Genomic DNA, 15115 nt, shown 5'->3' on the forward strand with positions numbered 1-15115 from the left:
ACCGGTCAATCTACGTCCCAACCCTCATCTATGGTCAAGAGCTCTGTGTTGCGTCCGAAAGAACGAGATCCCGGATGCAAGCGGCCGAAATGAGCTTTCTCCGTAGGGTGTCCAGGCTCTCCCTTAGAGATAAGGTGAGAAGCTCGGTCATCCGGGAGGGGCTCAAAGTCGAGCCGCTTCTCCTCCACATCGAGACGAGCCAGATGAGGTGGCTCGGGCATTGATTAGGATGCCCCCAGGACGCCTGCCTGGTGAGGCGTTCCGAGCATGTGCACTGGCAGAAGACACCAGGGCACAACCCAGGACACGCTGGAGAGACTATGTCTCAGTAGTAGGTTTGACTGTCTTGAGGACAGTCAAACCTGGTACGTGTATCATTCCGACAGTCAGTCTTTTCTTTGAATCCAACACGCATGTTTTTCTTGACCCCGTTATTACATTCTCGATTTTATATGAATTGTGATTCACTACAATGTTGTTATTCTGAACTCCTTTGTATAGGCCATTCATACATAAATTTGTAACTCTTCATCTTGAATTTCTTGATTTCAAAGAAGTACAGAACGATGGACCACTCGTGTACGACTGAGAGCTTACACAGATGTATTGCTGCCAACTTTGGGAGAGACATCCTTTTCAAAGAAGTACAGATGACGACTGAAGAAACCTTTTCATCCACCTTGAAAGTTGAAACAACTTTTTGCATGCCCAACCATTTAACAATCTGTATTGATTTTGACATCTTGTAGCTCATTATTTGTTATTCATGTCCTTATATGCCACATATCACGGAAGTTGATGCTATATTGCTTATTAACGGCGCTTCATATATGCTTCATGTCGTGTCCTTCGCCAGTTTCATCGCTTACGGCGAGAATTGATACGGAAGGACTTCTTTAATCGATGGCAAACACTGATGTTTTCCTCTTCAGAACTATTTCAATCATATTCATAACTAGATGAGTAACAAGAATCCAAACAAGGGTGCGGAAAATCCTACTGGAACCTCCGCACCCTGCCACCACCATTTCCAGCGACTCCCCTCAAGCAGGCGCACCAAATCCAGCAGACATTTAAACAGCTTATTCCCCAAGCCATTAACTCTTTAACCCAACCCCAGTAACCCAAATATAACTCCTCAAATATAGTGCCTCTTTGCAATTTTTTGATGATGATACTCGTGCAGCGTGTTCTACCGGAGACAAATTCCTTGTGTGTTCTACAAACTTGCCAATAAAGATGATTCTGATTCTGAAGAAAGGCTCTTTTTCCAAATCTGAATTTTCTGAAGCCATTGTTTTGATTATGGAGAAAGGCAGTTTGTGAAGGAGTTTCCTGACGTGACGTCGCAAACTAGGGGTGGGACTTTCTCAATGTATCCAGTTTTCAGCTCATTAGTGGCAGTTTCGGGCAACTTTAAGTCATTTTTATTTGTGTTTTGCCGTTGACTCAAAATATCAGCCTGCATGTTTTGGCTATTTTAGATGCTATAAAACGTTTTTCTGATCAAAGTAAGGAAACAAAAAAATGCTGTCGGCTGTCCTTTAAAACATCATCATCGCATGCACGTGTGTGTGTTGAGCACCAGGTAGCAGTTTTTTGGCAGCATCCTCAGCCATCCGCAGGAGCGGTCCAGAACACGGCCATCCGGGCTCCAGCTCCATACCGGCTCGCCCCGAGAGCAGGTGGGCAGACAGCAGACCCCCGACAACTGAGGGTTGTACAATGACAAAAACATGTTGACGGATCCCCGTTAGCACCTCCCAGCGGCCGTTGCTACTCGGGTAGGAAAGCAGAGAGTACAGTGATACCTCGGCTTACGAGCACTTTAGTTGACCAACTTTGCGAACGTTAAATTCGCGAGAATATAATCTTGGAATACCAACTAATTTTCAGGAAACACACGGAGCGCCACAATTAGTGATGTGTCATTCGCGAACGAGCTGGTTCTTGGAGCGGGATCTCTGAAGTGAACGAGGCACTTCCGGCTCCTAACAATGGGGTGGAAACGGCATCCGACATTCTTTTTGTCCTCTATTCCCCCCCAGTCTTCGGTTGAAGCCGCAAGAGATTGGTCAAGATCAGTGGTAGAGGAGGGAGAATTACAGACACACACAGCAGTAAGGCGAAGGAGGAGAGGTTAGAGAAACAGAAGCACACTGTGGGTAGCACATGAAACAGGAAGGGGAGACGACAGAACCTGATAGCACTGCAAAGAAAAAACTAAAGTGAGAACGCGAAGGTGATAAAATGCATAGAAAATACAGTGAAATTTGGACACATTTCAAGTTTATTAATAGTTCAAAGGCAATGTAGACTGCAAGGTTAAAATATCCTATCAATCAGGCTCCACAAATAACCCACACAACCACATAATAGCAGTCCACCCATCCGTACAATTTGAAGTGAAAAGACAAGCAAGGGAACACGCTATTATTGAAGTTTCTAGTGTGTCTGCCTGCAGCCGTTGCAATATCACAACATGGCCAAACGCTGGACAACGGAGATGAAAGGAAGTGACCAAACACTGACTCGGCAGGACGCAACTTTTGATCTCGCTTCCACCCCGCCTGGAGGTCGGGAAATACCTTGGGAACAGAGATGTGAACTAGATCACAGGAAGGACCAAATGGGGGGCTTGATTTGTTTGTGTGGGCTGAATTTGAATATGCATGTGGTACACCTTTAAATCTGGGCTCCTCAGTCTCAGTCTCTGTCTTTTGTCTCTCTTACTGATTTTCTGTATTAGATCAAATTGTTAGGAATAAATTATCTGTGAGTAGCTTGCCGGCTTTTTGGTCATCCCTCTCACAACGAACGCGCCAATTGTTAGGTTACAACGTTGTGCAATAAGGTAAATATTCAATTCCGTTCAAAATTGTTAAGATTAAATGTAACTCTTAACGCTAATATTAGCTTCTAATATTCTAACCTAACAATAGCTAGGTAGCTACTTGATAGCTAGCTAGACTGTCATAAGTCTTCTCTCATAACAAATTCTGTCAAACGGAAATTCATTAATCCGGAAAAAAAAAATCGTATATATACATTTTTTTACCGCGAAATGATCGCAAAGATCGATTCCTTACAACCGAAATTCTGATATGCAGAACACGGAATTACAAACCATGCAAAATGGTGTAATTTAATGCTCGATATACGTAAAAAAGTTGTCCGTTCCGCCATTTTTCCTGCCGGTGACGTAGTTGCGTCTACCTAATTCAACCTTACTCAGAAAGTACTTTAACTGCACTAGTAACAGTCGCTACTGGGACACTTGGAGCTCGATATAGTTTTTGAATTGTGTCATGGATTATATTTTTTTCCTCCATTTGATTTTGTGACATTTATTATACATAAAATAAGGTATATTTTGTGTAGTTGTAAGGTTTATTTATAATAATAATACATTTAATTTCCAAGCGCCTTTCGGAAAACTGAAGGGCACTTTACAATAAAAAAACAATAAAACCATAAATAAAATGATAAATAATAAAATACCTGGTTGAAGTAGACCATGAAAGCAATTTGAAACAGATATTTTTTTTGTTTATTTAGTAGAAAATGACGTTTTATGGGGACCTGGGAACAGATTATTCTCCTTTTAATGGTTTCCTATGGGAAATTACTGTTTGGAATACACATTTTCTGCCTTACACACACTTTCTGGGAACCAATTAAGTTCATGAGCTGATGTATCACTGTATTTTGTTTTCTACTTCTTCCTTTACCTTCCTCTTCCTTTCATCACTTTGCTAGTGTGAAATGGACATTTATCCACTGCAAGACTAATGAAGGTTATCTATTGGCTGGCCAGCTAGTTGGGTTGCTATCTTTTAGCTATTTATTGGCTATCTGGCTAGCTAGCTGGTTATCTATTGATTATCTCTCCGGCTGGCTAGCTAGCTATTAGCTATCTATTAGCTGATGGGCTGGCTATCTATTAGCTGGCTGGCTATCTATTAGCTATGTATCCGGCTAGCTAGATATCTATTAGCTATAAATTAGGTGGCTAGCTGGCTATCTATTAGCAATCTATTAGCTCGCTAGCTATATATTAACTTTCTATTAGCTAGCTAGTTTTCTATCCTTTCGAGTTACTTTTGGGTTGATTGAACGCTGGTGCTTGTGTTATTATTTTTAGCTAATTATTTTCTATCCATTAGCAAGCTATGTGACTATTATCTGTCTAGCTGACTGGCTGTAACCTGTCTAGCTGTTGGCTATTTGGCTATCTAGTAGCTATTTATTAGCTCTCCATTAGCTAGCTGGCTAGCTATTAGGTGTCTAGCTGGGTAGCTGTTGGCTCTCTGGCTATCTATTATCTATGTATTAACTATATTAACTAAATGAAATGTATTACAGTAAAGTCTCGTTATATCGATATTCAAGGGAGTCCGAAAAAATATCGATATAACCGGGACTATCGATATATCCGACCCTGTTTGCATGTAATTTACTCCGTGCGTGCATAGAAATAGTATCGATATAACCGGGACTATCGATATATCCGATATCGATATAACGAGACTTTACTGTATTATTATTACACTCGAGAGCGTCAGGACGTCAACGCAACATGTCCATTTTGCGACAAGCAAGTGCAAAAAGAACGGACGGCTTCATGTGGCACCATGATTATAGGATTGGATAATAATAATAGCTGCCGGATCGGCCGAGGCCCGGAAAAATAACGACCGCGCTACCCACGAAGACCGAGAGCGCTGGAGATCTCTGACTGCCTAGACGTCCATCATGGCACCCCTACGGCCTTCTAGGCCATGGGATGAAGTGAAGTGAATAATAATAATAATACATTTGATTTTTAAGCGCCTTTCAAAACTCTCAAGATCACTTTACAGTCACAGGATAACCTTTTTTTCTGTGGGTGAGAAGCGGCAGCCACACGTGCCAGCGTTCACTCAACCCGCAAGTAACTCAAATAGATAGCAAGTTAGCTCGCTAGTGAATCGATAGCTAATACCTAGTGAATACATAGCTAATAGCTAGCGAATAGATAGCTAATACCTAGCAAATAGATAGCTAATACCTAGCGAATAGATAGCTAATAGCTGGGGGTGCCGATAAAGCGCTGCTCAGACTTCTGGCTATGTTTTTCCCTTCCACGAAGGGGCAGCATTTCACATTTTTCCAAGTTAACACTGTTCCAGCTTCAATTGTCAAAGCGCTACATTTGCATCTTCAGTTGACCTCATTCAAGACGTCTTAAAAATCCATTAGCTGGTTATCTTATTATCTATCTGGCCATCTAGCGATTTAGCTAGCTACTTCGACGAAGCCTTTTGGATAAGAAGCGAAACGTCCGACACCTTCAAAGAAGTACAGATGACGGCTGAAGAAACATTCTCATAAATGGAACACTCCTGTATGACTGAGAGCTAAAACAGACGTTTAGCTAGCTACTGTATCTGTAAACGCAGCCTTGTACAAACCTCGGATGTTGGTCTCAAAGACGGAGGCGTTGATGTCAGTGTCAAAGTCAACCGTGTCCTGGAGAAGTGACGCCACCCGCTGAAACTCCGTTTGGTTTCCCAGCACCTTGACACACATGTCAGATGTCAACAAACGCAGTGGCGGGATTCCTCCCGACGCGAACGCCATTTCCAATCTCACCAGCAAGGTATCAAGCGTGTCGATGAGCGTCAGCGAGAAACTGAAGGAAAAAATGACGAGAAGAGGGAGATGAGGATACCTCGGTTTGCGAACCCCTTGGCTTACGAACTTTCCATTTCTACGAACGTTAAATTTATGAAAATTATACGAACTATTTTTTTGGGATACACACGGTGTCACGTTTTGCGAGGTGGTGATGGCGGGTGCGGATCCCAAAAAGCAGGCAGGAGGGAGCAGGAGGTTGTTTGACAAATTGTATTAAAATAAAGTCAGCAGGAACAAAATGTAAAACATCAAAATCATCTGAATGGAAAAAATACAAAGTAGCAAAAGAAGACCAAAAGTAAAAGTCCGCCAAGGTTAAACTAACACGTACACAATGCATGCAGCAAACAAGCAGCAAACAAACAATGAACCGGCACCGGATGGTCGTGCCGGGTGTCCTTTTAAGTGTCAATGATTAAACGACCAGCACCTGCGAGGCTGCAGGCAGGGCTGACGTCGCTACCCGCTGGTCGCCAATCTGATCGGGACGACCAGCACCTGTGCAGGTGTAGGCGGGGCCGACAGCGCCCCCCGCTGGTCGCCAACCAGATCATGACACACGGAGGGCCACAACGAGTGATGTGTCGTTCGCGAACTAGCCCGTTCTAACAAGAAAATGGCAGCTGACTTTTTTTTGTCCTCTAATCCCCGCCCCCAGTCTTCGGTGAAAGCCACGTAATTGGTCAAGAACGCAGCAGTGAGGGGGGTGGGGTGTTTAAACAATAAAGAGACAGGCAGATGGCCACAGAGCTTATTTTGTAGAAAATAACCTCTCGACTGCAAGGTTATAATATCCCATCAATCAGGCTGCACAAATAACCCGCACAAGCCATCTGTACACTTGATGCACAAAGCTATCAACTCAGCTAAACAGAACACAATTGATGAGGAACTAGGTCAAATTATCGCTGAGAAAGCACGTACGAGCGATCATGCCTCAAGATGGTGGAAGAAGAAGGCTACGTTCCTTATCAAGTGTTTGATGCTGATGAAACCGGCCACTCCATTCCATCAATCCATCAACGACCATCACAAAGGTCAATAAAACCATTTTATTATACAGTACAGTTTATTTATTTAGTTATAATACTATAGCACATTTATTATACATAAAATAAGGTATATTTTGTGTAGTTTTAAGGCTTAGAAAATTAGAACGTGGAAAATTATGTTTTATGGGGAACTGGGAACGGATTATTCTCATTTTAATGGTTTCCTATGGGAAATTAATTTTGGGGAAGTACACTTTTCACCTTACACACTGTCTGGGAACCAATGAAGTTCGTAAGCCAAGGTATCACTGGATTTGAAATAAGTACCGCTTGGAAGGAAAGCTCGAATCTCACCTGCCCCATGTGTCGTGACCGTCACAGGTCAGAGGACGAAGCTCGTCGTAGGGGAAAGCGTTGTCCAAGTAACTGTCGTAGGCATGGTAGAACATACTTTGGATTCGTTGTCTGGAAGGGATTCAAGTGCACATCCACGTGACTCTTCTTAAGTCTACACCAAACATGTTTGCAATGTACTTACCAGGGGTCGGGAAACCTTTAATAATAATAATAATAATAATAATAATAATAATAATAATAATAATAATAATAATAATAATAATAATAATAACGTTTAATTTCCAAGCACCTTTAAAAACTCAAAAGAGGTCAATTAACAGTCACAGGATCAATTTTTATGTGGGTGAGCAGCGGCAGCTACACGCTCCAGCATTCACTCAACCTGGAACTAACTCAAGTAGATAGAAAGCTAGCTAGCTAATAGACAGCCATATAGCTAGATAGCCAGCCATATAGCCAGATAGCTAATGGATAGCCAGCTAGATAGCTAGCTGCCTTATAGACAGCCAGCAAGCTAGCTAGACAGCTAATATAGCAAATCGATAGCCAGCTAGGTTATTTATTAATATTTAGAATCCTTAAGACTCTCTTCTTTCATCAGAACAAAAATAGTTAATTCCTAAATAATATGGGTCTGGAGTTCTATGAGCTTGAAATGTGGACGGCTGACCAAAATACAATACAATACATCAATCCATCCATTTTCCGTGTCGCTTATTCCTCATTAGGGTCGCGGGGGGTGCTGGAGCCAATCCCAGCTGTCTTCGGACACGAGGCGGGGAACACCCTGAATTGGTTGCCAGCCAATCGCAGGGCACAGAAGGACAAACAGTCACTCTCACACTCACACCATGGGACAATTTGAAGTCTTCAATCTGCCTGCCATGCATGTTTTTGGAATGTGGGAGGAAACCAAAGGACCTGGAGAAAACCCACGTGGGCCCGGAGAGAACAGGCAAACTCCACACAGGGAGGGCGGACCGGGACGCGAGCTGGCAACCTCTGCACTGTGAAGCCGGTGTGCTAACCACGTGACTACCGGGCCGAATACATCCATATTAGTTTATATTGTACTGGTTTATAAGCTGGAAGAAAGTGCTAACATGGAAAAAAGGCAAATGCTGCTCTCATGTGGATGGGAAAAAAAATGGCCAGAGGTCTGGCCAGCGCTTTATCGGCACCCACAGAAGAAATACGTTATCACATTTATATAGATAGAAAGCTAGTTAGATAGCAAATGGATAGCTAATAAATAACTAACACATAGCCCTTTTAAATTGCTGCTGTGGACTGCAAATTTGACCATTGTGGGACGATTAAAGGTTTTTCTGATTCTGATAGCCAACAGCTAGACAGCTAATAGCCAGCCAGCCAACAGCGAGATAGCAAACAGCTAGACAGGTAACAGCCAGTCAGCAAGACAGCCACCAGCTAGCTAATGGATAGCTAATAAATAGCTGAGAGATAGCCCTTTCAAATTGCTGCTGTGGACTGCAAATTTAATAATAATAATAATAATAATAATAAGAAGAAGAATTTTGATTTCTAAGAACCTTTCAAAACTCTCAAGGTCACTTTACAGTCACAGGATAAGTTTTTCTGCAGGTGAGCAGCGGCAGCTACACGCACCAGCATTCACTCAACCCGGAAGTAACTCAAATAGATAGAAAACTAACTAGCTAGTCAATCGATAGCCAACAGATACCTAGCTAGATAGCCAGCCAGCTAGCTAGCTAATAGATAGCTACTTAGATAGCTAGCTAGCCCTAATAATCCCTCAACCCAGAAGTAACTTGAGAAGATCATCGGTGTCTCTCTCCCCCCCCTTCAGGACATCTACAACACCCGCCTCACCCGCAGAGCCATCCGGATCGCTGGCGATCCCACCCACCCCTCCCACAGCCTCTTCAGCCTGCTGCCATCGGGTCGGAGACTGCGGAGTCTCCGAGCCAAGACCAGCAGGCTCAAGGACAGTTTCTGCCACCAGGCAGTCCGGAGACTCAACTCCCTCCCAGCCCTGCCCGGCCTGCCCCTTCCCACTGCCACACTCACCGAACTCTGAGTACACGCTACATGCTGTACGATCATCCTGAACTCTATTTTTTGTTATTTCTCATTAGACAAGACCTCACTTCAACCCTTTCTAGTTGTTTGTTTTTGCAATTACGACATTACGTCACTTTATGTACGTCACTTCCTCACTTTACATATGTCACTACCTCACTTTACATACGTCACTACCTCACTTTCCATACGACACTACCTCACTTTACATACAGAAATTACATGTATTGTCTGTTGTCAATTGTATGTCTTTTTTAGCCACGTTATAAGTGCCTTGCATGTCTTGCACGCTGGGTCCGAGAGGACATTAATTTCATCTGTGCTGTATGTCATGCATATTAGCATATTTGACAATAAAGCTGACTTTGACTTTGACTAACTCAAATAGATAGAAAGCTATCTAGCGAGCTAAGAGTTGGCTAATAATCACTCAACCCAGAAGTAACTCAAATAGATAGAAAGCTAGCGAGCTAGCCAAGAGTTATAGGCTCATCAATGGACCACTCCTGTACGACTGAGAGCTTACACAGACGTACTAATAATAATAATAATACTAATAATAATAATAATAATAATAATAATAATAATAATAGGGCGGCCCGGTAGTCGAGTGGTTAGCACACCGGCTTCACAGTGCAGAGGTCGCCGGTTCGCGTCCTGGTCCGGCCTCCCTGTGTGGAGTTTGCATGTTTTCCCCGGACCCGGGTGGGTTTTCTCCGGGTCCTCCGGTTTCCTCCTACACTCCAAAAACATGCATGGCAGGCAGATTGACCACTCCAAATTGTCCCTAGGTGTGAGTGTGAGAGTGACTGTTGTATGTCTTTGTGTGCCCTGCGATTGGCTGGCAACCAATTCGGGGTGTCCCCCGCCTCGTGCACGAAGACAGCTGACATTTCATTTATAAGCGCCTACCGATGAGAAGGTTTCTTCAGCCGTCATCTGTACTTTTTTTGACGGCTGAAGAAACCTTCTCATCGATGGACCACTCCTGTACGACTGAGAGCTTACACAGACTTACACTTGACGAGTTGCCACCATACTCATCCACACACAGACGAGGAATGCGCGCATGGCGGTCCAGCGATTTTATAACAAATTATTCATCAATAAGAAGTCGGCAGAAACAAATGTACCCGAGAAACGACATCAAATATTTCGTCTGAAACCGTTGGTAACTGCTCCGTCGTTCAAAACCGACAAGGAAGTGCTTCTGACGCCTTCATTTTCAGGGGCATTTCAATGACTGCGGTCAAACCAACACTGTGCATTACAGTAGTCTGTCGCCAGCCAGTCGCGTTGCTATCTACCTAGCTAAGAGTTGGCTAATAATCACTCAACCCAGAAGTAAGTCAAATAGATAGAAAGCTAGCTAGCTAGACAAGAGTTAGCTAATAATCACTCAACCCAGAAGTAACTCAAATAGATAGAAGGATAGCTAGTGAAGGAAATAAATACATTTAGTCAGCCATTCTTTAACATTGTATGATGAACATTAAAATAGTGAGTTAATCAGTATCAATGGTGCTTTGTTTTCAGTGGATGGGTGAAGGAACAGATGTGGAATGGTTGCATGTTTGAAGTTGTGGTTGTTTAGCTACCAGGGGGTTAAGGGGTCGGCTGGTCTGCAATGAAGGAAGTAATACATTTACTGTTAGGCACTGTGTAGGATAAGCGGTAAAACAATTGAGTTATTCAGCATTTATAGTGCTTTGCTTTCAACAGGAGGATGTGCCGGCGGGCATGGAAGGTTTGCATGTTTGTTTGTGGAGTTGTGTCTGTTCAGGAACCAGGATGTCAAGGGGTCAGCTGGTCCTCATCACCCAAGAAAAGATAAAAGAGCAACTCGAGACGTCTCCAAGTTGATTCGTATCACCCAAGGGAGAGGAAAAGTTACGACCTGACCAAGGCTGAAGGAAGGAGGTGAAGGGATACAACATAAACCAACGCTATCTTGGCAAAGGCAACTGGAGCCGTCTCCACAACACCCCACCAAAAGGATGACGACATCAGAGGAGAGGGATCCAATCAACTGCTGATTTCTTTGTTTGAGCCAAATTTGAATATGCATGTGGGACACCTTTAAATCTGGGCTGCTCAGTCTCAGTCTTTGTCTTTTGTCTCTCTTACTGATTTGGGGCACACGAATATTTTCTGTGTCAGGGAGCTGAGACCCAGAATTCTGCATTAGATCAAATTGTTAGAAATAAATCATCTGTGAGTAACTTGCCGGCTTCTTTGGTGATCTCTCTCACAGCGAACATGCCAATTGTTAGGTTACAACGTTGTGCAATAAGGTAAATATTTAATTCCGTGCTTAATATTTACAATTTTAAAGATAACCATAAAATGCTAATATTAGGCTGTGATATTTTAACCTAACACTAGCTAAGAGTTAGATATTAATCCTTCAACCCAGAAGTAACTCAAATAGATAGAAAGCTAGCTAGCTAGCTAAGAGTTGGTCAATAATCACATAACCCGGAAGTAACTCAAATAGATAGAAGGCTAGCTAGCTAAGAGTTAGCTAATAATCCTTCGACCCAGAAGTAACTCAAATAGATAGAAAGCTAGCTAGCTAGCTAAGAGTTAGCTAATAATCACTCGACTCGGAATTCACTCAAATTCAGCTGGAATGGCAATTTAGTTGACATGGGAATTAATACCCGACTGAGGTCCACCAATCAATGACTTCTATCTTAATGTACTAAATGCTGATTAATGATCGCCATGTGTGGATCGGCAAATGATTGAAAACTAAGTTTTCGGGATAACAACATACGGAGAACGTCGCTCGCGCCAATGGCGGTGCAAAAATTCACGTCGTTTGGTGACGTACAACTTCAATGACAGATTTTCAACAAAAGGAAACGAATGTGATCGATCAATAACCCAAGGTTCGGTGCACGTCTGTTAATAATAATAATAATACATTTCATTTATAAGCGCCTACCTGACAACGTCCATCTCGTCCTCGGTAAATTGACGCGTTGCCACCATACTCATCCACACACAGACGAGGAATGCGCGCATGGTGGTCCAGCGGATTTAGAACTAATATTTCACCAATAAGAAGTCGGCAGAAAAAAATGTACCCGAGAAACGACATCAAATATTTCGTCTGAAATCGTTGGTAACTGCTCCGTCGTTCAAAACCGACACTGAAGTGCTTCTGACGCCATCATTTTCAGGGGCGTTTCAATGACTGCGGTCAAGCCAACACTGTGCATTACGGTAGTCTGTCGCCAGCCAGTCGCGTTGGCCACCTTCAAAATAAAATAATAATAATAATAATAATAATAATAATAATAATAATAATAATAATAATAATAATAATAATAATAATAATAATAATAATAATAATAATAATAATCATAATAATAGTAATAACTGGGCGGCCCGGTAGTCGAGTGGTTAGCACACCGGCTTCACAGTGCAGAGGTTGCCGGTTTGTGTCCCGGTCCGACCTCCCTGTGTGGAGTTTGCATGTTCTCCCCTGACCCGCGTGGGTTTTCTCCGGGTCCTCCGGTTTCCTCCCACACTCCAAAAACATGCATGGCAGACAGATGACCACTCCAAATTGTCCCTAGGTGTGAGTGTGAGTGTGACTGTTGTACGTCTTTGTGTGCCCTGCGATTGGCTGGCAACCAATTCAGGGTGTCCCCCGCCTCGTGCCCGAAGACAGCTGAGATAGGCTCCAGCAACCCCCGCGACCCTAATGAGGAATAAGCGGTACGGAAAATGAGATGAGATGAGATAATAATAACTTTAATTTATAAGCACCTTTCAAAATTTCAAGGTCGCTTTACAGTCACAGATAATTTCTGCGGGTGAGAAGCGGCACCCACGCGCGCCAGCGTTCGCCTTTCAAAACTCTGAAGATCACTTTACAGTCACAGGATATTTTTTTTTTCTGCGCGTAGGCAGCGGCAGCCACACATGCTAGTGTTCACTCAACCCAGAAGTAACCCAAATAGACAGAAAGCTAGTTAGCAGTGACGTGCAGTCAGTGGAGGCAGGGGAGGCAGTGCCTCACCTGTCATCATGGAAAGCTGTCATGGAAATATCAAATGAAAAAATAAATTAAACAGTTATATGTATTGAGTGATTTGTACTTTAAAGTTCTTGTCCATTTAACTTCACCGTTTTAGGATTTTTTTCAAAATCGTTGAATTTTCACATTTACCGTTCAAATACTAAGTGGAGACGAGCAGTGAGGCACCAGCCGGCTGATCCTCACCATGGATTGCGCAATCACTATGCTTACTGTGCTGGCTTGCTCTGCAGTGAGACCGCATTGCTGTCCTTCTGCATATCGCTATTAAAGCGTTCAAACACGTTTAGTATATGAACTAAATTTCTACAGTTTAGCTGGTGTATATAATGTAGAGTCATTGTACATTATAAACACTGCACTACAGTGTTTATTTTGTTTTATTTTTATCCAAACGCTGTGCGTAGGTGAGGCACACAGTTCTCCCGCCTCATGACAGGCAGGGGGCGCTTGTGATTCCAGAGATACTTCTTACTCCACGTCTGCAGAATAATAGAATTAGAGACAGAAAGCTACAGTAAACAGTTAGCAAGTAATGTGCAACCCTGCAGTCATTTTTCCGTGTTGCTTGGCCTCACTTTCAGAATAGAGGATTACATCTCTCAATTGAAAGAATTTTCTAAACTGGACTTTCAATCGAAGCAGGAGGTAATAATTAAAGGAAGACCAACACCGCAGCTAAAGGGTTTGCTTCAGACAACGGGACACAATACTCGCTCTTTTCAGGCGGACTGGTATACACGAAAAGGCTGGCTGTGTGGATGTCCAGCAAGAAAGCGCCTTTTCTGCTTTTCCTGCCTTCTGTTCTCAACTTGTGACAATGTCTGGACTCAAATGGGATATTGCGATCTAAAAAATTTACAACGGAGCCTCATCGAACATGAGCGAAGACTCAACATCAGCATCCACAATGCTAAGGTAAAGGAGAAGCGGGAGATTTTAAAAGAACTCATCAATGCCACCTGCTTCCTTGCCAAACAACAGCTGGCATTTCGTGGAAATGACGAAAGGAAAGGCTCTGCTAATCGTGACAACTATGTTGAACTATTACACAGTGACGTGCAGTCAGGGGAGGCAGGTGAGGCAGTGCCTCACCTGTCATCATGGAAAGCTGTCATGGAAATATCAAATGAAAAAATAAATTAAACAGTTATATGTATTTAGTGATTTGTACTTTAAATTTCTTGTCCATTTAACCTCACCGTTTTAGGATTTTTTTCAAAATCGCTGAATTTTCACATTTACCGTTCAAATACTAAGTAGAGACGAGCGGTGAGGCAGCAGCCGGCTGAGCCTCACCATGGATTGCGCAATCACTATGCTTACTGTGCTGGCTTGCTCTGCAGTGAGACCGCATTGCTGTCCTTCTGCATATCGCTATTAAAGCGTTCAAACATGTTTAGTATATGAACTAAATTTCTACAGTTTAGTTGGTGTATATAATGTAGAGTCATTGTACATTATAAACACTGTACTACATTGTTTATTTTGTTTTATTTTTATCAAATCACTGTGTGTAGGTGAGGCAAACAGTTCTCCCGCCTCATGACAGGGGGCTCTTGTGATTCCAGAGATACTTCTTACTCCACGTCTGCAGAATAATAGAATTAGAGACAGAAAGCTACAGTAAACAGTTAGCGAGTAAAGTGCAACCCTGCAATCATTTTTTCGTGTTGCTTGGCCTCACTTTCAGAATGGAGGATTACATATCTAAATTCAAAGAATTTTCTAAACTGGACTTTCAATCGAAGCAGGAGGTAATAATTAAAGGAAGACCAACACCGGAGCTAAAAAGTTTGCAAGTATTCATTCATTTACAAGTAAAGGTAACACGATAAAAACGTTTTTTAAATTATTTTTTTCAATTCTACAGTTTGTATATATAAAGAATGCTGACATGAAATTTTAAACAAAATACGTTAACTTACCAATCAAATGGTGAATAAACTACTCTGTAGAGTTCATATGTTTG

General features: G+C 42.6%; 1 protein-coding gene across 1 annotated transcript in view; it reads right to left on the bottom strand.

The window, feature by feature from the left end:
- The window catches only part of edem2 (ER degradation enhancing alpha-mannosidase like protein 2), a 60042-nt gene extending 47742 nt beyond the window's left edge, over window positions 1-12300 (bottom strand). The window contains exons 1-5 of the mRNA XM_089004005.1: window positions 12043-12300; window positions 7026-7136; window positions 5635-5674; window positions 5454-5559; window positions 1586-1711 (exon numbers count right to left, since the gene is read on the bottom strand). Coding sequence (XP_088860131.1) covers window positions 1586-1711; window positions 5454-5559; window positions 5635-5674; window positions 7026-7136; window positions 12043-12122 — 463 coding nt within the window. The 5' untranslated portion in view covers window positions 12123-12300. The remainder of the gene's footprint in view (window positions 1-1585; window positions 1712-5453; window positions 5560-5634; window positions 5675-7025; window positions 7137-12042) is intronic.
- Between the last annotated feature and the right edge of the window lie 2815 nt (window positions 12301-15115).

This window comes from Hippocampus bargibanti, linkage group LG01 (genome assembly GCF_051943395.1).
Source record: "Hippocampus bargibanti isolate YZ-2025 linkage group LG01, ASM5194339v1, whole genome shotgun sequence".
NCBI lineage: Eukaryota > Metazoa > Chordata > Actinopteri > Syngnathiformes > Syngnathidae > Hippocampus > Hippocampus bargibanti.